Source organism: Suricata suricatta, chromosome 16, assembly GCF_006229205.1.
Source record: "Suricata suricatta isolate VVHF042 chromosome 16, meerkat_22Aug2017_6uvM2_HiC, whole genome shotgun sequence".
Taxonomy (NCBI): Eukaryota; Metazoa; Chordata; class Mammalia; order Carnivora; family Herpestidae; genus Suricata; species Suricata suricatta.
In genome coordinates, this window is record NC_043715.1 from 47,730,862 (window position 1) to 47,754,245 (window position 23,384).

The 23,384-nt window shown below is 43.8% G+C and overlaps 1 protein-coding gene across 3 annotated transcripts in view; it reads left to right on the plus strand.

Moving 5' to 3' along the window:
* Nucleotides 1-1,136: 1,136 nt before the first annotated feature.
* ZNF227 (zinc finger protein 227) overlaps nucleotides 1,137-23,384 on the plus strand; it is a 41,364-nt gene continuing 19,116 nt past the window's right edge. Inside the window, exons 1-6 of one of the 3 annotated variants that reach the window (XM_029924934.1) lie at nucleotides 1,137-1,241; nucleotides 1,761-1,812; nucleotides 6,490-6,514; nucleotides 9,129-9,255; nucleotides 9,858-9,950; nucleotides 12,731-14,931. In XM_029924934.1, the coding sequence (XP_029780794.1) occupies nucleotides 6,500-6,514; nucleotides 9,129-9,255; nucleotides 9,858-9,950; nucleotides 12,731-14,916 (2,421 nt within the window). In that variant the 5' untranslated portion in view covers nucleotides 1,137-1,241; nucleotides 1,761-1,812; nucleotides 6,490-6,499 and the 3' untranslated portion in view covers nucleotides 14,917-14,931. Of the gene's footprint in view, nucleotides 1,242-1,760; nucleotides 1,813-6,473; nucleotides 6,515-9,128; nucleotides 9,256-9,857; nucleotides 9,951-12,730; nucleotides 14,932-23,384 lie in introns of those variants that run through there. The other 2 variants (XM_029924935.1, XM_029924937.1) reach the window with 2 other exon arrangements.

Consider the following 23,384-nt stretch of genomic DNA (forward strand, 5'->3'; position numbering starts at 1 on the left):
ATTTCATGATGTTTTTTTAAAATTTCTGATATTTGCTATTTTTCATACATGTCTTTTTAAAAAAATCATTTTCACCATACTTTTATAAATTTTATTGCTTTATCCAAAGGGTGATCTTTTGACCTTTTGTGGGGGGGAGAATCCATTTAATTTTTTTGGTAGTTCACCAATTTGCTCTTACTTTCTTCCCTCTGCTTTCTTTGCTTTTGCTACTCGCTTATTAAATTTCTGAGATTAGGTTTTTTTTTTTCCGGAGGGATTTTCAGCATTAATACATGCATTTAAAAGTCAACATTTCCTATGTGTGTACCTGTTAAAATCTCCAGTTCCGAGTTTGAATCTTTCTCTTCATAGTTCAGTTTTCATTTTATAAAGTACAAACTGAAGTTACTACCTTCTGGTACCTTGAAACTTTTATCATTACGAAAAATGGCCCTCTCTATGCCAAGTAATGTTTTTTCTCCCTTAAAAATCACTTGGCCTAATATTGATATGACAAATTTTATAATTATAGAAATAATTTGAGGCCTAGAATGATGACCGACCTCTTTCTCTACAAAGGATTTTCACTCACTTCTGCAAAGGTCAGAAGATGCCCACAATTCACTTCCATGAAATTTCAGGTATTGAGGTCATTTGACGTTTGCCAAAGGCTGCTGTCCAGTTTCCCTGGGTGAAGCTCTTTGGGGTTTACCGGGCAGCCTCTGTGGTAAACAATGGATTTACCTGTTTTAACCCCTCGAGCATATCTAAAGTGCTACTTAGTTTCTCAGCCTTTCGTGAACAGAGTCTACTCTCTTCTAACTGCAGAGATGACGTGCTAAAATGGCAAGGCAACTGCAGGAGACCTTCTCAGGGATCCCAGGAAGTGAAAACCAAGAGTTTAGAGTAGTCGGGCACTTCCGCACCAGGGGCGGGGCTTTATCTGTTTCCCGCTCCCACAGTAGGTGAAGGGTAGTAGGGAGAGCCACGTCGCCACGGTTGCCGCAGCCCCAGGCCCCTGTCGCAGGTACTTCCCCTGAACACGGTGGTGCTGGGAATTCTGGGAAGTGTAGTCCAGGAGCTGCGGATGACCGCAGGCACTTCCGCCCCAGGAGGACGCCGGAGCAGCCATCTTTTCTGATTATAGGGTTTCAGGTCCACTGTTCACGACCCGTTCAAACTTCCCCAGAACGCACTTGGGGCCAGAAGCCACCAGTCTTTCCCTGGGGGAGAAAAAGGAGGCGCGGCTAAAAACGGAGGTTAGATGGCGGAGGGTGGTGATTGGCGTCCCCCCTGGGCGGAGCTTCTTAGTGTTGGGGATGTGCCCGGGATGGGGCGGGCTTGGGGTACTTCTCGGGGTTAGAGAGTCACCCCGGCTCTCTGCACCCGTGTCCTGGCTGCCCCACCTACGACCTAGCTCCCCTCTTCATGCAGTATCGCACTGGGTTGAGTTACTTAATCCCTCTGTGCCTTGGTTTGCTGTTTTGTAAAAGTGGAGTAAAAGTAATACCTTCCTAATACAGCGTTGTGGGGAGAAAACCAACCTAGGACAAGCAAAGGGTTTACAACTGCCCGGCAGGAGGGTTGTTGTTATTGGTACTAGTGTAGTTATCTGAGAAGGGCCCGTTTCTCAGATTCTGCGAGCCCAGGATGCTGAATTGGCCTGGACTCCTGACCGTTTTTTGGAAGGAGAGGGTTGCCTCTAGTTGGTACCGGAGAATGCGATTTATTGGGAGTGGAAAGAATACTGGCATTTCCCAACTTTCTTTCCTTCCCAGCCCCGAGTTCTCAAAAAACACTGCACGGAGGAGGAGGCGACAGAGCCCTCACGTGAGTAGGGTTTGGCATTCTTCTACCGAGATAGTCACATAATCTGGAGAATGTGTGGGACACTCACTTGGCAAGGGTGATGATTATAACTGAGCCTTCATTGCTGAGTTGCATTCTAAAAGCTTTACACAGATGAACACATTCCCCATCACACCGTGGCTCTTTGAAGTACTGCTGTTTTTCCTACTTAAAAAATTTTTCTTAATGTTTTAAATTTATTTTTGAGAGAGATGGAGCATGGGAGGTGCAGAGAGAGAGACACAGAATCCAAAGCAAGCTCTAGGCTTTGAGCTGTGAGCACAGAACCCGACATGGCGCTTGAACCCACGAACCCTGGGTATCATGACTTGAGCCAAAGTCGGGTGCTTAACAGACCTCACCTCCTAGGTGGCCCATGTTTTCCCTACTTTAAAGATGAAGAGACTGAGGTGGGGAACGTAGCCCGTTTGTCCAAAGTCATCCGGGTAGTAGGCAGAGGAGGGGTTGGAGCCTGGACATTCTGAAGCCATCACCTGAATTCCTGAATCTCTGATACATTCTCCTTGAGCATAAGGAACTGGCTAGAATCGTTGTGAAGGTATTTTGGGGCTTGGCTGCGGGCATTTTGAGAGCAACGTTTAGGATATTCTATTAATTTTTAAAAATTTTTTTATGCTTTTTAAAAATTTTTTCATGTCTGAGAGATAGAGACAGCACGTGCAGGGAAGGGTCAGAGAGAGAAGGAGACACAGGATCTGAAGCAGACTCCAGGTTCTGAGCTAGTTGTCAGCACACGAGTCCAACACGGGGCTCGAACCAAAGAATGATGAGATCATGACCTGAGCTGACGGTTAACCGAGCCACCCAGGCGCCCCTAATTTTTTTGAACATTTTTTAAGTGTATTTATTTTGAGAGAGAGAGAGAGAGAGAGTGCATGCACACAAGTTGGGGAGGGAGAGCAGCAGAGAGAATTCCAAGCAGGCTCTGCACCATGAGCACAGAGCCGGGTGGGGCTCGAACTCAGCAACCATGAGATCATGACCTGAGCCGAAGTCAAACACTTAACCAACTGAGCCTCCCAGAAGTCGCCTCTTCATTATGGAAAGTACAGAAATGCAAATAAATACAAATGTTAACTACCCATAACCTTGGGATGTAACAGTAGCAACAGCAACATTTTAGTCTGTTTGGTCGCTCTGTGTAAATTTGTGTTCAGTGGAGGCTGCTTTCTTTGGGCCAGATGGGACACTGCGGTGCTACTTAAACTGTGGTCCACAGACCAGTGGCAGTGCCGTCACTTAGGTAGAAATGCTCATCCTGAGCCTCTTCTGAGACCTGATTTAAACTTTCTTCCCATGAGGCCCAGGAATCTGCACTCCAGCAAGATTCCGGGGAGACGCCTGTGCACATGAACCTTCAAGAAGCTCAGGAAAAGGCTCTTGTCTGGAAGCTGAGCCCTGGAAAATGGACCTTGCTGGTGGTCCCAGATGGCGCTGAGCTGGGTACACCATAGCCCTGCTCAGTCCGGTGATTTCTCCCCTCACTAGTTCTTGTCAACTGTCAGGTTTCCTTGTGGTGTACGAAGTTGGCCAGAAGGGCTGGGGAGTGTAGAGTCAAAATGGAGGGAGTTGGAGGATGTGAAGGTCGATTTCTCCCATGCTTTGCAGGGTGGATTCATTGCCATCTTTTGTAATAAAGAAATTCTTCCTAAAGTGTGAAGATCACCTAGTAGTTACTGTTAACATGAGATATTTTCGCTACAGTCACCTTCAGCAGAACTACTGTCTTTATCACTGTTCTTTTTTTTTATGTTTATTTTCTGAGAGAGACGGAGCATGAGTGGGGGAGGGGCAGAGGGGGGGAGACACAGACTCCGAAGACAGACTCCAGGCTCTGAGCTGTCAGCACAGAGCCCGATGCGGGGCTTGAACTCACGAACCGCGAGATCGTGACCTGAGCCGAAGCCGGTGCCCTATTACTATTCTTACAGCTATGACTAGTCCCTATTTTCTTTCATTTTTCTTTTTTTTATATATTTTTAAATGTTTATTTATTTATGAGAGAGAGAGAGAGCCAGGGAAGGGCAGAGAGAGAGAATCCCAAGCAGGCTCCACACTGCCAGAGCAGAGCCAAATGTGGGGCTTGAACTCATGAACCTGAGCTGGATCCACAGTCATGACCTGAGCTGAAATCAAGAGTTGGACACTTAAACGACTACACTACCCAGGGACCCCTTGCTTTCTATATAACTTAAAACTCTAGGAAAGTTGCAAAAATGGTATAAGGAAGTCTCAAATCTTATTTACCCAGCTCGATCACTTACAAATAAAATATTTTGCCTACTTGCTCTGTTAGTATCAGCCCCAAATCACCAGGAGCAGGCCTGTAATCAAAGGGTTAGGTTAGTTTCAGCTTGTGGAAGCAAGAAAGCCCGCACACCCCGGTGTCTTGGTAAGAGACTATATATAATAAAGTGGGGCCGCTTGTAGGGTTTTTGGCTGGTGTTAGCTGAGTTGGGGAGTTTAAGCAGTGAGTGTTTGATCTGGTTTGGATCATGTCAGGAAGCAGAAGCAATTTGATGACTGATGTTGTAATGACTTTTATCTAGTAGATGGGAGAAATAAAGTCAGACTGCGGTTGTCACTGTTAGTAAATAAACTAGTCACTCAGGTTAGTTGGGGGCGGTCTGTTCTCGTCATTGTAGAATGTCTGTGTCTGTATTACAGGTCTCGTCTTTTTTTTTCCTTTTCTTTTTTAATGTTTATTTTTGCGAGTGAGAGAGAGAGACGGAGCACAAGCAGGGGAGGGGCCAAGAGAGACAAAGACACAGGATCTGAAACAGGCTCCAGGCTCTGACGTCCAGAACTCATGGACGGTGAGATCATGACCTGAGCTGAAGTCAGATGCTTAACTGAGCCACCCAGGCACCCCTAGTGGATGGTATTCTTGAAGAATATTGGCAGATTATTTTGTAGACTGCCCCTCTTTTTTTGGCTTATCTGATACTTATGATTCGATTCAGGCTGTGCGTTAACAGCAGGGATGCTACGGAAGTAAGTGGTAAGGCTGCTTCTCAGTGCATCATGGGAAGCACCTGTCAGTTTGTTGGTTTGGCCAGAAATTACTGGTTTCAAATTTGTTTTCTTGGGTAACGTAAGTGCCAGGTTCCTGTTTTCCCTTTTTCAGTTAATATTTTATTTATTTATTTTTAAATTTCTTCCCAAACTTTCACTATTTTTTGGTGTTTGTTGATGATTTTCTAACTGCCTTTTATTCTACATTTTTTAGCTTGTCTTCTGCTATATATAGGGGGACCTTTATTTCCCTACCTTTTTATTTCTTATACATTCCTTTGTTTATAACAGTATGCTTACAACTCAGATGCCTTTTTTATTTAAATTAGGTCAGGACAGTCAACCTATTTTTGTTGTAGAGCCTTGAGTTTTAATTAGTTTTCTTTACCTCCATGCATGTTGTCAGAAGGACACTTCCTGCTTAAAAAGAAACTTCACTTGGGGCGCCTGGGCGGCTCAATGGGTTCAGTCTCTGACATCAGGGCATGATCTCACGATCCGTGAGTTCGAGCCCTGCTTCGGGCTCTGTGCTGACAGCTCGGACCGTGAAGCCTGCTTCAAATTCTGTGTCTCCCTCTCTCTCTGCCCTTCCCCTGTTCTCACTCTGTTTCTCTCTCTCTCAAAAATAAATAACAAACATTAAAAAAAGAAAAAGAAGGGCTCCTGGGGGGCTCAGTTGGTTGCACTTCTGACTTCAGCTCATGTCATGATCTGGCGGTTCATGATTTCGAGCCCCACATCAGGCTCTGTGCTGACAGCTCAGGGCCTGGCCCCTGCTTTGGATTCTGTGCCTCCCTCTTTCTCTACCCCTTGCCCTTTCACCCTCTGTCTCACTCTCTCTCAGAAATAAATATTAAGAAAACAAAGTTAAAAAAAAGAAACTTAAGTTTATACCTTTTATAAAAAGTTGGCCATGTCCATCCAAAATATTGTTGCAGTGACAAATTAGTAGGAAGACAATCAGAGATTTTGAGCAGTTACGACTCTCACGTGACAGAGGAACAGCCTGTGATCTCTGTGTCTTTTAACAACATTCTCTTGGTAGAAGTAACACTTAGAGGGATGATTTCAAACTACAGAGTCTTATTCTGCAGAATGTGGCCCTGCAGTTGATAGAAGTAAGAAGCTGGCAGTGATCCGGGAGCCTTCCACCTCCACGGCCCCAGTGCGTGGAGACCGTTATTCTCCCCCACTTGCAGATGACAAAATCGAGGCAGAGAGATGTGAAGGATGAGCCCATGGTGACACTGCTAGGGAATAGTCTAGCCGCGATTTCAGCCCGTGCAGAGTGACTCCGAAGCCTACTCTTAGGGATGCGGCCTCAGTTTATAGCATCCCCGGCGTAAGATTCCTACAGCGGAACCTGGGGCGCACCGTGGGGGAACCATTATTGTGGTTGGGCAGGCTCTTCCTTGAACTGCTGTGGAAAGGGGTAAAGGGGGTGCCTGGTAACACCCCACATTCTGCTCCCGAGGCCGCGTCCGCCCGCCCCGTGCCGAGGAAGGAGCGCCTTTGCTCACTCCCAGCGAGCCGGCCCGTAGGGTGATGACGTACCTGACCGATTCCCACTGACTTCGTTCTCCTTTCCCAGTCCGTCTTCCTAGGATTCTGTTTCTTCAGAAGGAAGGAGAAAATGAGCTTGTTCAAGGTGAGTGGGGCTTGCTTTCCTTGCTGTTAAAAATGTCCTGTGAGTCCTCCGAGACTCGACACCAGTTCTCTTTCCGGAGAGTCAGGGCGTCTGAGGACGTGTTGAGCGTGCCAGGGGCTTTTTTCTTTATGCTTTAGAAGTTTAATTGGCTTTGGTTTTAGTTTTTATTTGTTTTTTAAATTTATTAAAATTATAAATTTTTTTAAAGTGTTTATTTTTGCGAGAGAGTGAGAGCGCACGCGAGCAGGGGAGGGGTAGAGAGGGAGACACAGAATCCGAAGCAGGCTCCAGGCTCTGAGCTGTCAGCACAGAGTCCGATGCGGGGCTCGAACCCATGAACCATGAGATCATGACCTGAGCCGAAGTCGGACACTTAACCAACTGAGCCACCCAGGTGCCCCTCAATTTTATTTCTTTTAATTGAAATATAGTTGACATGTAACGTGTTTCATGGCGTAGTGATTTGACAGCTACTTGCATTGCAAGATGCTCACCATGGGAAGTGTAGTTAGTGTCTGTTCGTGCAGGAAGTTATTGTGATGTTAGTGATTATATTCCCTACGCTGTGTTTTCTTTCTTTCTTGTTTTCTTTTTTTCCTTTCCTTTCTTTCTCCCTCTCTGCCTTCCTTCCTTCTTTCCTTCCACGATTTTTATTTCTAAGTAATCGTTACACCCAGTGTGGGACTCAAACTCACAACCCCTGGAAGCTTGTGCTTTTTTTTTTCTTTACTGTCTGTCAGTCCCCTCCCCACCATAAAATAGATAGAACCTATCATTTAACATTATTTAGTACTATTTTGTTTACTACTATAACAGTGTTTCGTTGCTGTATCATATTTCCATCAAATTACATCAAATGTACCTGTTTTTTAAATTGTTCTCTGTTCGTAGACATTTAGTTTAGGATTTTTGCTATTTTAGGAAGGCTACCGTGAGTTTTCCTGATTGAACCTGTTTCTCCAAAAGCAGTTCTGAAAATGACTGCCTTTTTTTTTTTTGTCATTAACATACTAAATTGAGGAGGTGTGTTTTATATCTGGCGCGTTGGATGTTTTTTGGTAGAAAAGTCAAATATGGGACAGGGCATCAGGTCAAGCTTCAGCGTCACAAGAAAAGATATTGTTAGAAGCTTTCTCTAACTAGAGGAGCTAGATTCTCTCTCCTCCGTGCCTGGTTCACTTACCCTGTGTGTATTTTATTTACCAGTTTATTTTTTTCCTTAGTTTTTTTTAAAGCAAAATAATACGGGCGCACTTGGGTGGCTCAGTCGGTTGAGCGTCCGGCTTCAGCTCAGGTCATGATCTCATGGTTCATGGGTTCGAGCCCTGCGTCGGGCTCTGTGCTGACAGCTAGCTCAGAGCCTGGAGCCTGTCTTCAGATCCTGTGATTCCTTCTCTCTCTGACCCTCCCCTGCTCACGCTGTCTCTCTCTCTCTCTCTCTCTCTCTCTCTCTCTCTCTCTCTCTCTCAAAAATAAATAAAAACCTTAAAAAAAAATTTCAAGCAAAATAATACAGAACCTGAGTTTAAAAAGTCCAGTGGTAGTAAAGGACTTCTCACTCATTACTTTGACACCTCACAACAATTTTAGAAAGAGGTGCTTGGTTTTCTCTTCATTTTATTTATTAAAAAAATTTTTTTTAATGTTTATTTTTTGAGAGAGTGAAATAGTGTGATTGTGGGGGAGCAGAGAGAGGGAGACAGAGATTTCCCAGCAGGCCCCGCACCGTCAGTGCAGGGCCTGCCACGGGCTTGAACCCATGAACCGTGAGATCGTGACCTGAGCCGATATCAAGAGTCAGATCTTAACTGACTGAGCTGCCCAGATGCCCCATCTTCATTTTAAATATAGAGAAAAGGGGGGTTGTGAAAAAAGTATCTGTGTAAGTTCACATAAGAAAACCAGGGATCTGGAGGCACGGTGTGATATCCCCGTGAAGACTGGTGGGAGGGAGGTCTTACATGGGTTACCGGAGGGGGCGGTTTTCATTCAGGGACTTGGCATGCCCTGTGGGTATATTTCCGCCTAGAATGCTGCTCCCTACCTACCTGATCCCCCCTCGGTGGGAAGGCAGGTGCCGGCGAACACTGCTGGGGCTAACCTGGTCAGTGTTCCCGGGGTCATTGGCCTTGTTAAATACAAAGTAAAACCTTTTTAGTATAGGATGCAGCAACTCAAATTCTAGGGAGTTTGCATATTACAGTGTTCACCAGGAGGGCGAGGCAAATAGACAAAACTCTCCTTTCCATTAAACACTTGTTTTTTTAAGGTCCTCTGTTTAAGAGAGAGGGTGAGTGGGCTGGGGGGAGGGGGAGGGAATCCCAAGCAGGTTCTGCCCTGTCAGTGCAAAGCCCAATGTGGGGCTTGAACCCACAAAACTGTAAGATCATGAGCTGAAATCAAGAGTTGGACGCTTAACTGAGCCCCCCTGGGCGCCCCTCAGAGCGACAGGCCCGGCGAGGCTGAGGGGAACCACGTGTGGCATCGGGGGTAGAAGCAGAGGCACCGGGAAGCCTGCACACTGCTCTGGGTCCAGAGCAGAGTCCCACACCTCCTTCCCGCCTCTTACGGCGGACATCGGGTGTAAGATGGAGGTTGTGTGTGTTTGTCATAGGAGGCAGTGACGTTCAAGGACGTGGCAGTGGCCTTCACGGAGGAGGAGCTGGGGCTGCTGGACTCTGCCCAGAGGAAGCTGTACCAGGATGTGATGTTAGAAAACTTCCGGAACCTCGTCTCAGTGGGTGAGGGCCGCCTTCCTCTGGGGTGTCTTGGTGACCTTTGGGGGCTCCTGAAATGGTTCTCTGAGTTGGGGGATTGGACTTTTCCATTTCCTGTGGGACATGGGATATCTGTGGCCTTTCTGAACAGGATCTTTCAGGTCTTTTTCAAGAACTATAAATGGACTAAGTATACTGCTATACCTTGCCTGATCAGCTTCAGAGTTCACTCCTATCCCGTTAGTGCATTAGAAAACTGATTTATTGAGTTCTGTGAGAACTGAATGAAATAAAGAAAGTAGAGAGTATCAGAGCTTCTGAGGACACATTGCAGCAAAAACTGGCTGACTGCATGAGTGCGCGGGGGCCAGTGGGAGGGGATTTAGTGAACACGGACATTGGTTAGAAATAGACCATTCAAACTTTGTTTTGACAATACGTATCTTCAGGTATGTGTGTGTTCGGGTCATGAAATAAATGCTATGTATTTAGTGTTTGGCTCATGATTTAAAACAGGTTTGAAAAACACAACTTTTGGTACCTCGAATAGGCAGTCAGAACTCAAATTTCCAGTTAATTTTAGCTCACGTGTGGTCATTGTAACTTGTGACTTTGCATGTTCTCAGGACATCAACCTTTGAAACAAGATAAATGGCATCTAGAAAGAGAAGAGAAGCGTTCGTTGATGAAGACAGCAACCCAGTTGGAGAGAAATGTGGGTAAGAACCAAGCAAGTATGAGTTCTCGCAGTTTCCTGGCCATCTGTGTTGTTTCTCGTACCGCCCCGCCCCGTGCTGTCGCCCGTGTCCAAGTTGCCAGACCCCTTTCCTGGATTGTGAAACTCCTCCTACAGTCTGTTCTTCAGGTAGCAGCCTGAGCGATCCTTTGTAACTTCAAGGTCAGGTTACATTAGTCTTCTGTTCAGAATTCTCTTCATTTACGTAGAATAAGAACCACTTAGAGCAGCCTCCAGAAGGTCCTCTGTGGTCTGCTGTTCGTCCCCCACTGGCTTTCCGAATACATCTGTCCTCCCTCACGCCCCATCTTTTCTGCCTACAGCGTCCTCTCTGCTGTTTCCCAGACCCACAAAAGAAGCTTCTGCCTCAGAGCCCTTCACTCGTTCTCCTCTGCCTGCCATTCTCTTCCCCTTCCAGTCCTTCAGGCCCCTTCTCTCCTTTCAGGTCACTCGTGTTAATATCATGTTTGGGCTCTGACCACCGTGTCCAAACGCCACCCCGCCTCTCCTCTCTGCCGGCTTTATCGTGTGTCTGAGGCCTGGTCCTCACCTCACTTACCTTTCTGTTCATTGTTTATTACCTTTTTCTCCTCACGGGAGTGTAGTCTTCAGGAGTGGGGGGACTTTGTCCTTCATTCCTTGCTCACTATCCTCAGTGCTTAGAACGGTCCTGGTACATGGCAGGGGCGCTGTAAATATTTGTTGCGTGAATGAGCTCCGTGTAGGGAAACCCGCCTTCTGTGGAGCTAGCTAATGGGTGGGGAACAGATCCCTGTGAGGAGGGGATATTGCAAACCATTTTTCTGTCTTTAAATTTCTGACCCAATTCTGATATCTCAGGTGCCCCTGATATCCGTGTGTGGTGGGGAGGGGTGCCTTTCCTTATAGCTTGACCTGCACCAGCTTGTACAGAAATCTGTACAGAACTTGCAGCATTGTGGTTATAACCAAACCGAGTAATTTCTTTCCCTGGGACTTTGCTTTAGTAGCAGAGCATGTTCATTTGGGGAGGAAATTTGTTTTGATCGATTAATTTGTCCAATTAGGCAGCTCTCCCACAGAAGGGGAAAAAAACTCAATTTCCGTATCTCTTGTATCAGAGAATGAAAGGTCTCAGCAAATAGTGAGCTTGTGAGTGAGCCTTTAAGAAATGGACTTTACACTGTTGCCTTGGACATTGTGTTTGTGTGTATTTAAATGTGTGACTTTGAGAGACATTTCATATAATGACCCTTTACTGCTTGTGACGATTCCCTAATACTTTCTGGTCTGTTTCTTCTAAATGTTGTAAGCTGTGGAAGTTATTTCCCAGTTCACTAATAAACCATCCTTCACTTTGAAAATTATTCTTGTTGAAGACTAGTAGATCTATATCCAAAAATTTTCCACACTGTTTACAAAGAGTTGGTGTTCTTCGCTGGTCTCTAAATTCGACTCCACTTGTGAGGGTAGTGGGGGCTGATGGTTAGAGTACATTTAGAGAGATAGCACCTGGGCGGCTCAGTCGGTTGAGCATCCGACTTTGGCTCCGGTTATCCATGATCTCACAGCTCATGAATTAGAGCTCGCGTCGGGCTCTGTGCTGACAGCTCAGCCTGGAGCCTGCTTCCGAGTCTGTGTCTCCCCTTTCTCTCTGCCCCTTCCTCACTTGTGCTCTGCCTGCCTCTCTCTCTCTCTCTCTCTCTCCTCCAAAGAATAAAAAAATTTAAAAAATTTTAGATAGTATAGAAATCTCAGAAAGATCTAGTGCATGAGTCTTGATGCTTTTCTTTCTTTAGCACCTTTGTTGCCTTTCAACTCCTTAGCAAACTGTATTTACCCGTCCTTTTCTTCAGACAGTTTTTTGTTTTAATGTTTATTTATTTTTGAGACAGAGAATGTGTGCAAGGGGATGGGGGTGGGGGGGAGAAAGAGAGGGAGACACAGAATCCAAAGCAGGCTCCAGGCTCCAAACTGTCAGCACAGAGCCCAACGTGGGGCTCAAATTCACGAACCGCAAGATTGTAACCTGAGCCGAAGTTGGATGCTCAACCGACTGAGCCGCCCAGGTTCCCCTTCTTTTCTTACTTCAGATACCTTACTTTTTTTTTTTTAATTTTTAAATGCTTTTTATTTATTTTTGAGAGACAGAGAGAGACTGTGTGAGCAGGAGAGGCTCAGAGAGAGAGGGAGACACAGAATCTGAAGTAGGCTCCAGGCTCTGTGCTGTTAGCACAGATCCCAACATGGGGCTCAAATCCACGAACTGCGTGATCATGACCTGAGCCGAAGTTGGACGCTCAACCGACTGAGCCACCCAGGCGCCCCTCGGACACCTTACTTGTAAAAGCGCGTCTGCTCCCCTGTCTTGTTCACACTTAAACTGGGATTTAGAATTAGACATAATCTCAGAGCTCAAAGAGGGATTCATCTGTGCATGCACTTCTGAGCGCCTACTAACTGCTTTGTGCCTTCAGAATCTGTCAACACTGCAAAATGCTTGTCCTTATTGATCCTGTATTGTGGTGGGAAAGACATGTCACTTCTTACAAATGATTTAACTGGTATGTCAGATGGCAGCAATTTTGTTTTAAGTAGGTTTCATTAATACTACCTCTTGGTTTCTATCAGTATATAAGCCAGAGTATTTCATACGTGGTGAAAAAGATAAGCTGGGCCATCCTTAGGTTCATTAAAGTCTCATGCTGTGTCCCATCTGTGAAATCTTGACTCTTTGGAGAAATGCTTTCACTTTGTCCACATCTCTGAATTCTGCCCCTTTAGGAGGGAACAGTCAAAGCGAGCGGAGGACTGTTCAAGACAGAGGACCACATGAAGAGCTTTCCTGCTGGCAAATCTGGCAACACATTGCAAGTGACCTAACCAGGTGGCAGAACTCCATGAGAAATAGTTCTCAGTTTCGCAAACTGGGTGATCTGCCCTGCCAGCCTGGCGCGGGACTGTCTGTTCTGATTTCTGAAGATGAGAACTGTGAGCTAAATTGCAAAGTGGCTGGGCCCAATGGTACTGGAAACTCAGAGTTTCCTATTTTGAGAGCCCAAGACTCTTGGAGGAAAACCTCTTTGACTGAGTCACAGAGTTATCAGAACGGATATCAGCAAATTTCCATGAAGAATCTTCTGTGTCGGTGTAAACAGGATGTTGATGAGATTGGCTGGATTGCACATCCCCTCGATCATGGAATACATGGGAGTGACAAATCTTACCACCATGATGATTATGAGAAAGACCGCGTGAAGGTTTCAACATTGAACCAGGATGGTACAATTCACACAGGACAGAAACCTTACCGATGTAATGAATGTGAAAAAGCCTTCAGTGATCTCTCCGCCTTGGATCTTCATAAACAGTTACACTCAGAGGTGAAGTCTCACACGTGTAGAGAGTGTGGGAAAGCTTTCCGTTACAGCTCAGTTCTTCGTATTCATCAGACGGTTCACGGGGGACAGGAAGGCTATACGTGTGGTGAGTGTGGCAAGGGATTCAGTCCAAGCTCCCTTCTGCAAAGCCATCGGAAAGTCCACACCATAGAGAAGCCATTCAAATGTGAGGAATGTGGGAAAGCCTTTGGTTGTAGATCAGCACTTACCGTTCATGGCAAAGTGCACACAGGAGAAAAACCTCACAGCTGTGAGGAGTGTGGGAGGGCCTTCAGTCAGGTCTCTCATCTGCAGGACCATCAGAGGGTCCACACTGGGGAGAAACCATTCAGATGTGAAGCGTGCGGTAAAAGCTTCAGTCGGAATTCGCACCTTCAGTCCCATCAGAGAGTCCATACGGGAGAGAAACCGTACAAGTGTGAGGAGTGTGGGAAGGGCTTCATTTGTAGCTCAAATCTATACATTCATCAGAGGGTCCACACAGGAGAAAAGCCCTACAAATGTGAGGAATGTGGTAAAGGCTTTAGTCGGCCTTCAAGTCTTCAGGCCCATCAGGGAGTCCACACTGGAGAGAAATCCTACATCTGTAATGTGTGCGGTAAAGGCTTTACTCTGAGTTCAAATCTTCAAGCACATCAGAGAGTCCACACAGGAGAGAAACCGTACAAGTGTGATGAGTGTGGGAAGAGCTTCAGGAGGAACTCCCATTATCAAGTTCATCTTGTGGTCCACACGGGGGAGAAACCCTACAAATGTGAGGTATGTGGGAAAGGCTTCAGTCAGAGTTCCTATCTTCAAATCCATCTGAAGGCCCACAGCATAGAGAAGCCTTACAAGTGTGAGGAGTGTGGGCAGGGCTTCAATCAAAGTTCCCGACTTCAGATTCACCAGCTGATCCACACTGGAGAGAAACCCCACAAATGTGAAGAGTGTGGGAAGGGATTCAGTCGTAGAGCGGACCTCAGAATTCACTGCAGAATCCACACAGGAGAGAAACCATATAATTGCGAGGAGTGTGGGAAAGTTTTCAGGCAGGCCTCAAATCTTCTGGCCCATCAGAGAGTTCACAGCGGAGAGAAACCTTTCAAATGCACAGAGTGTGGGAAGAGCTTTGGTCGCAGTTCACACCTTCAGGCCCATCAAAAGGTCCACACTGGAGAGAAGCCATACAAGTGTGAGGAGTGTGGGAAGGGCTTCAAGTGGAGCTTGAATCTTGACATGCATCAGAGGGTCCACACAGGGGAGAAACCCTACAAGTGTGGGGAGTGTGGGAAGCACTTCAGTCAGGCCTCAAGTCTTCAGCTTCACCAGAGCGTCCACACTGGAGAGAAGCCGTACAAATGTGATGTGTGCACCAAGGTCTTCAGTCGGTCTTCACAGCTACAGTCTCACCAGAGAGTCCACACAGGGGAGAAACCTTACAAGTGTGAGACCTGTGGTAAGACATTCAGCTGGCGATCCAATCTTACCATCCATCACAGGATCCACACTGGTGATAAATCTTATAAAAGCAGTAGGACCGGTAAGAACAACAGAGAATCTACCCAGGAAAACAGTTGTATAAAATGATTTTCTAAAAGAAAACTCCAGTGTTTTGTGAATTCTTCCAATCATAAAGTTCAAAAGAACTTGTTTGTTTCGCGGAAGTCGGTGTTTCAGCCACAGCTTAACATATCCTGGTAGTCAGGAGGCCAGACAGCCAAGAACACTTGTAAATGGTCTAGTAAGGTACAGTTTGGACTTTGAGTTTTATTCTTAAATACTACTCAGGGCAGAGGCCTTGAAAAGTATGAGTTTTATCAGGCCTTGTATAAAAGTATGGAGATGCTGAAATGAATGCCCATTAGACTGTAAGCTCCATAAATGCAGAGACTTGTTCTGGATCCACAGCCTTAACATACCAGGGACTTTGGAGGTGCTCAGTATTTGTTAAATTAATGAATGGGGGAAACGTATATTTGAAAATTGTGTTGTGATCACCTCTGGAATTTCACAAAAATTTATACTCCGAAGAGGTGACCTAAAAGTGGCCTTAATAAAATTAATTCAGGGAGACAGTCGGACTGTGACAAAACCACTCCGTACTGCAGTCGGTCCTGGTGGTTTGACACTGCCCTGTTGTGATGAGCTCCCGTCTTCTCCAGCCTCTCATCAGGTTAGGTCTTATCATCTTGGACTTTGAACTTAAGACTACATAAAATCAATAGAATCCCAGACAGTTACCTTTTCTGGCAGCATCGACTGAAAAATTGATTGCTAGTCCCACAATAATAAGACCTTAACACTGTTGACTGTTATTTTCAAGAAAGTCCAAGCAGGGCTTTAAGTGTCCCAAGTTATACTCATGACACACTTCTGTTAGTCAGTGTTGAATTGATCATTGGTTTCTTATTCTCCATATTTCCATCCAGACTTTGAGGTCATTGCCTTCTAAGGGTTTTAGCATTACTCTCATCAAAACTTCTCAGGTAGAGAGGCTGTTTGAAGTAGATTACTGTTGTCAAGTTCTCTATCCCATTACTGCATCCTTTATTCACCCTGAGAAAGAAGGACAAAACATCATTTGTTGGAATTTGGGAATTTCCTCAAACACATTGATCATCGAGGCATGACTGGCTTTCACACTTTTTCCTAGCAGTGGATTGAGTAATTGCTTTTTGTTTTGAAATTGGTCAGTATTTATTAAAATGTAGAATGCGGACTCCCTCTGATCTGGAGAAGGTAGAATACAAACTTATGATTTGGGGATTCAAATAGAAAAGGTTAGTAGCACATCAATGCTGTTAACTAAATTTTTAAAAAGTGGAAATAAGTGTTCATCAATAGGGATTTATATGAATATGTTTTGATATGAAATAACATTCATTGAAATGATGGCTAAGGTTTAAGACAGAAGATTGTAATAGATTAAGGTAGTTTAGGGACATCAAATACCTTAATCAAGTGTATGCGTGCTAAGAATGTATTGACGCATCCAATCATGTGAAGGGATATTTACACTATATAAATTGTGGCAACGAAGATTTCCAGAGATTTTGTCTTATTTAACACAGATTTTTCATTGAGCAGTTTTATAGTAAAATACTGTTATTTTACAGCAACATAGTAAGCTATGTAAGATACAATTTAATTTTTTTTACTGTTTTTATTTATTTTAGAGAGAGAGAGAGACAGCATGAGCAGGGGAGGGTCAGAGAGAGAGGGAGACACAGAATCTGAAGACAGGCTCCATGTTCTGAGCTAGCTGTCAGCACAGAGCCCGACACGGGGCTTGAACCCATAAACTGTGAGATCATGACCTGAGCTGAAGTCAGATGCTCAACTGACTGAGCCACCCAGGTGCCCCTGTAAAATACAATTCAAAAATTTTTCAAGAATATATCCCGTACAGCAAAATCATATCCACATGTGGTATATGAGACCAAAATTAAGGAATAGAACTCTGGAAATTAGTTATAAAAAGGAAAAAAAAATCTGTGGTCAAAGATTACATTAATGAGCATAACTGTGTATTGTAATTAATATATTTGGAGTTTAGGCAGAAATCCATGTAGCTTAGAAGATTCTAGTTTGTAATTCCAACAACGGAGATTTGTACATGCCCTAGTTCTTTCTTGTCAGACGTCCCTGCTGAGTGAATGGAATCCCAGAGTACTGGCTTGGTCTGATTAGGGCAGTAGCTGGCTCTTTGCAGACACCATGAAACAGAACCTTGAGCTGTGGGAGAAAAGGGATGATGAAAAACTTGTTTACAGAGTAATTGGGATTGGGCAAATCTTGAATATGGAGAACAAAAGTACATTTGTTTTGAGGTCAAACTTAACAAGGATTTCCTAAAGAAAAAGTGTGTACAGGGGGGCATCTAGCATGATGGGAGCGAGCCATTGAGCAGGTTTGAATATCATTTCCTTAGGAATCATTTAAGGCTTATTTGGTAAAAGGCCTTTGCTCCGCAAAGGATATGTATGCATAATGTATATAATGTGATTTCTTGGACCACACCCCTTCACATGCTACGCAAAGTCCACGCTACCTCAAATTGCATTAGATATGAGAAATCCTACGCCTTCCATGTTTTATTTTGTTGAATTGATACCAGGATAGCCTGTCATCTCAAGGTAATTTGTAGTTTAATGGGTTAAACCAAAGGTTGGCAAGCTTTTTAAAGCTTTATTGGAGCATAGCAATGCATTTATATATCACCTCTTGCTGTTTTCTCATCGCAGTGAGAGTTTGGTAGTTGTGACAAACACTGGCCACAAAACCTAAAACACTTTCTGGCCCTTTACAGAAAATGTCTGTTGATCCTGTGTTAAACCAAAAAGATTTGTCTCCCATAACTGGAAAGACCACAAGTAGAGCAGAACTTAAAACCGGGTTCAGTCAGGATTCCAGAATGGTTTCCTTTTGATTCTTCTTTCTGCCGCTCTGCTTGCTCTGATTCTCTGGGTTGGTCCAGAGATGTTGGTAGCACTAGGTAGAAACGACCTGTTTCTTCACAGTCAGTTGCAGAATTAGGCTTTCCTTGGGGCGCCTGGGTGGCTCAGCCAGTTACGCGTCCGACTTCAGCTCAGGTCATGATCTCACAGTTCGTGGGTTCGAGCCCTGCATCGGGCTCTGTGCTGACAGCTCAGAGCCTGGAGCCTGTCTTCGGATTCTGTGTCTCCCTCTCTCTCTGCCCCTGCCCTGTTCACACTCTGTCTCTCTAAATAAATGCAAAAAAAAAAATTTTTTTTTTAAGAATTAGGTTTTCCTTCATAATACTGGGTAGTTCACAACTCTCTCCTAGTGCGCATGGCTCCTCTGACCTTGACTAAAGACTAAACCTCCAGCTGTGTATCCAGTTCCATTGGCTTTTGCAGGCCATTTGGTTTCAACTCCCAATTGTTACCATGGGGCCCACACTCATGGCCTCTGGAGGATTTTTCTATCTTCAGATTTGAGCTTGCCTACATATTAATACTCTAGGGGCTTGTGGTATAGAGTTGGCCTTTTTTTTTCTTCCTTTTTTTTTTTTTAACAAAAAAGGAGACCCAAAGTCAAATTCAGTAGGCAGCTGAATGATTAACACATCAATTTGCAAACTTGTGGATTGTCATATGTCATAGAGCGTCAAAGGGAAGGACTAGAACCCTGAAAAATTGAGGCAGAAATACCTAGGTAGATTTCAACAAAACTGAGGCCTTGGATCTCTAAACTCAGGTCAGCCTCCTTTGCCATTAGAAGGAAGCCTTTTTCTCTGCTCTGATGTAGTCTTCCCTGAAGAACCTTTAATGATTTCCCCCGAGATGGTTCCTTGCAGGAAACTAGATCCTCAAGACTTTATCACCTCTCATTTTTTTCTACTAATCATACCTAAATCCTTGCAGGGGAGGGGGAAACTGGGAGTGGAGGGAGCCATCAAGTATAAAGTATGACTGTGAGGAGACACTATGCCTGCCCAAACATTTCTATATAATTTCTATCAATAGAGACCTGAGAAATTTATATGGTTGTGGGTCTTAAGGGTGTTGAATCAGATGGAAGTAATAAAATATTGGAATAGGGTGGATTTGTTGATACAGGTGCACTGAACATCAATTTCAGACTGAGCATCTGTGCATGGCTTCAACAGTTTATTCAGTAAAATGACTAAAATCTGAACCTAAAGTTAGCCTGTATGTACTAAAGTCAAAATGCCGGAACTTCATAAATATGATGTATAGTTTCTCAACCTTGACACAGCTGACATTTTGGGCTGGACCACTGTTCGTTGTTGGGGACTGTCCTATGCACTGGAGCCCGATCAGCAGCCCAGGCCTCTACACACTAGATGCCAGTTGCGCAACTCCCACCCCCATCCCCCGCAACAGCTGTAACTACAAAAAATGTCTCAAGACCCTGCCAGATGTTCCATGTTGGGGGACAAAACTGTCCCCAGCTAAGAACTGCCATAGAAGGTATACAAAGAATGTTGGACTGCTGCAGTGGATTTGTCATGTGAGACCTGCTTAACCCAACACTCTATGTGCCCTGGGAGGGTGTAAAGAACACCGCCTTTGCTAAAGACGTAGTAAGTTCATCAGTGAGAGGAGCACTGGCAGCCTTGGTGAGCTTCACAGTGACTCTTCTCTACAGGGCAGGAATGAGAGGGAAATTATGGCATCAAAATGGGCTTGCTGAATTCAGTGTGGGTGATGGGGTCCTGTTTCACAGGTCAAGTGGAGGCACTTCATTGACAAGGATAAAGTGTCTTTGTTGTAATGAACAGCAAAGCCAAAGGGATCACCGAAATGTTTTGGTACACAGATATTTTGCATTTTTGCTAATTAATTATGGTGTTCCTGGGGCCGAAATAGAGAAGCCTACTAATACACTACTCGATTTGAATACATAGAAAAGCTCTAGGTCTGGTGAACGTAGGTCTAACCTGAATCAGCATGAGAACCGTGGCCCCTAAGCCAATCCCATAGCAAGTCAATTCCCATTTCCAGAGCATCTTCAATACGGAGCAGGCCAGGTCCCCTTGAGGAGAGCATCTGATACACTGCCAAAACTGTATCCCATAAACTGTTCTAGACTTCCTCAAAGTGACTTGTGGCCCTGTTTTATCTAAGTTGTGCACTAGGTAAGTGGAAATCACCAGGATATGGAGGGATTACTGGACAGTAGAGATGACACTAGTTCCTGGAACCTCAAATGCATTGTGCCCACCACTTAGTAGTTGGGGCTTATAAACAACAAATAATAGCCCGAACTTTTGCTCAGGTCCATATGTGGTGATCTGAATAGGTCCCTGAACCCGTAGAATGGTTATTTCCCAAGTTCCAGAATGCCGAATTGCAATAGAAATATCCAGCAACTGGCAGAATTCTCACATTGGTTCCCTCACCCATGAAACAAGGGCTGTTTTGGTAAGAAAGGATAAACATTGTAACTCTGTAACTGCCTTGTATGTACCAAAATAGAAAAACAAAAGCAATCCCATATTATTCAAGGGATCCTAGAGATAGTCCCACAGCAGTCATAGGAGTCATGCTTTCTATCACATCCCTCTACTTTACTCATTAAAATAACTTTTAATGTTTATTTTTGAGAGAGAGAGTGAGTGAGTGAGAGTGTCAGGGAGGGGCAGAGAGAAGGAGACAATCTGAAGCAGGCTGCAGGCTCCAGGCTCTGAGCTGTCAGCACAGAGCCTGATGCGGGGCTCGACTCCACGAACTGTGAGATCATGACCTGAGCCGAAGTCAGATGCTCAATTGACTGAGCCACCCAGGCGCCCCTAGTTTACTCATTTGACCTGTGCAGGAAATACAGGTGAATCTTCGGAGAATGACCTGGGATTACTGTAAACTTAATTAAGACTTGACATCTCTTGTAGTGTCAGATGAGGTTTTTCCCTATACCTATTAGTAAATATCTAAAGAAGTTGAATTTCATCTGGTCGGGCCATCAATACACTTTTATGGCTCCAGCTCAGGGCTACACCAACTTCCCAATCTTCATTCCTAGTTTATTTCCAAAGATTGGCCAACTACAATCCATCAGTCAAATCTGGCTGCCACTGGTTTTTGTAAATAAAACATTATTGGAGCATAGCCATAATGACTCTTTACATATCGTCTATGGTGCCTTTATGTTAAAATGGTAGAATTGAGTAGTTGTGTCAGAGATGTGTGTGGTCTGCAAAGCCTAAAATATTTACAATCTGATTCTTTACCAAAATAATTTTGTGACTCCTGATATATATCTGATGATGTATGAAGTGTCAGCGGCAGTAGGGCCACTGCATGGAGCTTGCAGCATAGATATTTAGGATTTAGGAACAAAATTATGCCATTCTCTGCAGATGGCATTACTCCTGAGAAAGCAACTTCTGGGTTTTTTGGTCCCAAATTAAAATTAACTATTTGGCCACAAGCCAGAAAATTATGTAATGAAGTCATAAAATTTACTATGCCACTAGCACTTCAAGATCAAACTCACCAACAGTGAAATATGACCTGAGTTGAAGTCAGATGCTTAACCATCCAGGCACCCCTCCTTATAAATTTTAGAATCAGTTTGTCAGTTTACACATACACATACACATACAATCTGCTGAGATTTTTCTAAATATATAGACCATTCATGGAAGCACCAATACTTTACAGTATTGAGTTGTTTAATATGTGAATAGCAGTACATATTTTTAAAATTTTTATTGAAATATAAATACATGTAGAAAAATGCACATCATAGGTTAGTTTTCAACACAGTCAACCAGAACCTAGATAAACCAAACAAAACCAGCACTTGTGACATCCATGACAGTCACAAATTCTAAGGTAAGAAACATTCTCTCTTAGGCTTTATTCCTAAATGAGCATTATGATTTTACTCCTCAAAATTAGATATAGAGTCCTGATGAAAGTTATATTTGTAGATACTGTGAAGTAGAAGCAATTATACATTTTCCCCATATGGATTCCAGTTGATGGAGAACCATATATAAAAATGCTTCTCTCTCCCTCTATTGCAGTGTTTTCTTTTCACAAATCAAATGAGAGTGTCTGCTTTGATCTGGGCTCTATTCTTCTTCCTTCTTTACACACACCACACTGTCTCAGATATTGTAGCTTTATAATATGATTTAATATCTGATAAGTCTTCCATTTTGTTGTCTTCACATTATCTTAACTATTCTTAGCCCTTTGCTTCTTTACAAAATTTTTATAACTACTGCATCAGTTTCCAGAAAAAAGATAGTAATTTTTTTTGAGAAAGAGAGAGAGAAAATGCAAGTAGAAGACAGGGGCAAAGGAGAGAGAGAATCTAAGCAGGCTTCATGCTCAGTGAAGAGCCTGACATGGGGCTCAAACCTCCAACCTTGGCTCATGACCTGAGCAAATATCAAGCATTGGATGCTCAATAAAACTAGTATGTCTCTTGTGTTTGCACTGATATTGTAGATCACTATACTGGTTGAGCATATTTTAAATTATGGAATTTTCTACCCATAAATACCCCTATCCATTTTTAAGTATTTCTTTTGTACGTGCAGAAAAATAAAGTGGCTCCTCACCCGATAACATATGCATTAGTAGACTACAAAAGGATTAAAGGCTCTAAATATATAGGATAAATTCTTTTTTTTTTTTACTTTTTTAAAAATGTTTTATTTATTTTTGATACAGAGAGAGACAGAGCATGAGAAGGGGAGGGGCAGAGAGAGAAGGAGACACAGAACTGGAAGCAGGCTCCAGGCTCTGAGCTAGCTGTCAGCACAGAGCCCGATGTGGGGCTTGAACCCACAGACGTGAGATCTGACCTGAGCCAAAGTCGGAGGCTTAACCAACTGAGCCACCCAGGCGCCTCATATAGGATAAATTCTAAAATTAATTTTGAAAATTCAAAACTTGGGAGTTTCAAAAGCACAGAAATTAAGACAAACTTTGTTAAATGGATTTATTCATAATTAAGAATGTTTAGTCAACGTAGCACACAATGAATTTGAAAACTTCTTTTGCCAAAACAACTCAATGGCAAAAGAACAGTCTCTTCAACAAACAGTGCTGAGACAATGGATATGCATATGCCGCGGACGAAGCTGCACCCTGTACCGCACAGTTTTCAAAAACTAACTCAAAATGGATCAAGGACCTAAATGTAAGAACTAAACATTATAAAATTTGACGTTTGTGGGTTCGAGCCCCGCTTCAGGCTCTGTGCTGACAGCTCAGAGCCTGGAGCCTGCTTCAGATTCTGTGTCTCTCTCTCTCTGACCCTCCCCTATTCATGCTCTGTTTCTAGCTCAATAATAAATAAACATAAAAATATTAAAAAAATAAAGTAACATAAAATATTTAGCATTAGGCACTGGTTTCTCGATATGATACAGAAGCACAAGGAACAATAACTTCATCAAAATTAGAAACTTTTGTGTCTCAAAAAATACCAATAGGAAGGTGAAGACATCTGTAGAATGGGAAGAAATATTTTCATGTCATATATGAAATCATCTCTTAAAGTTATAACTAGAATGAATTGACCCGGCCCGCAGGTCCGTCAATGCAGGT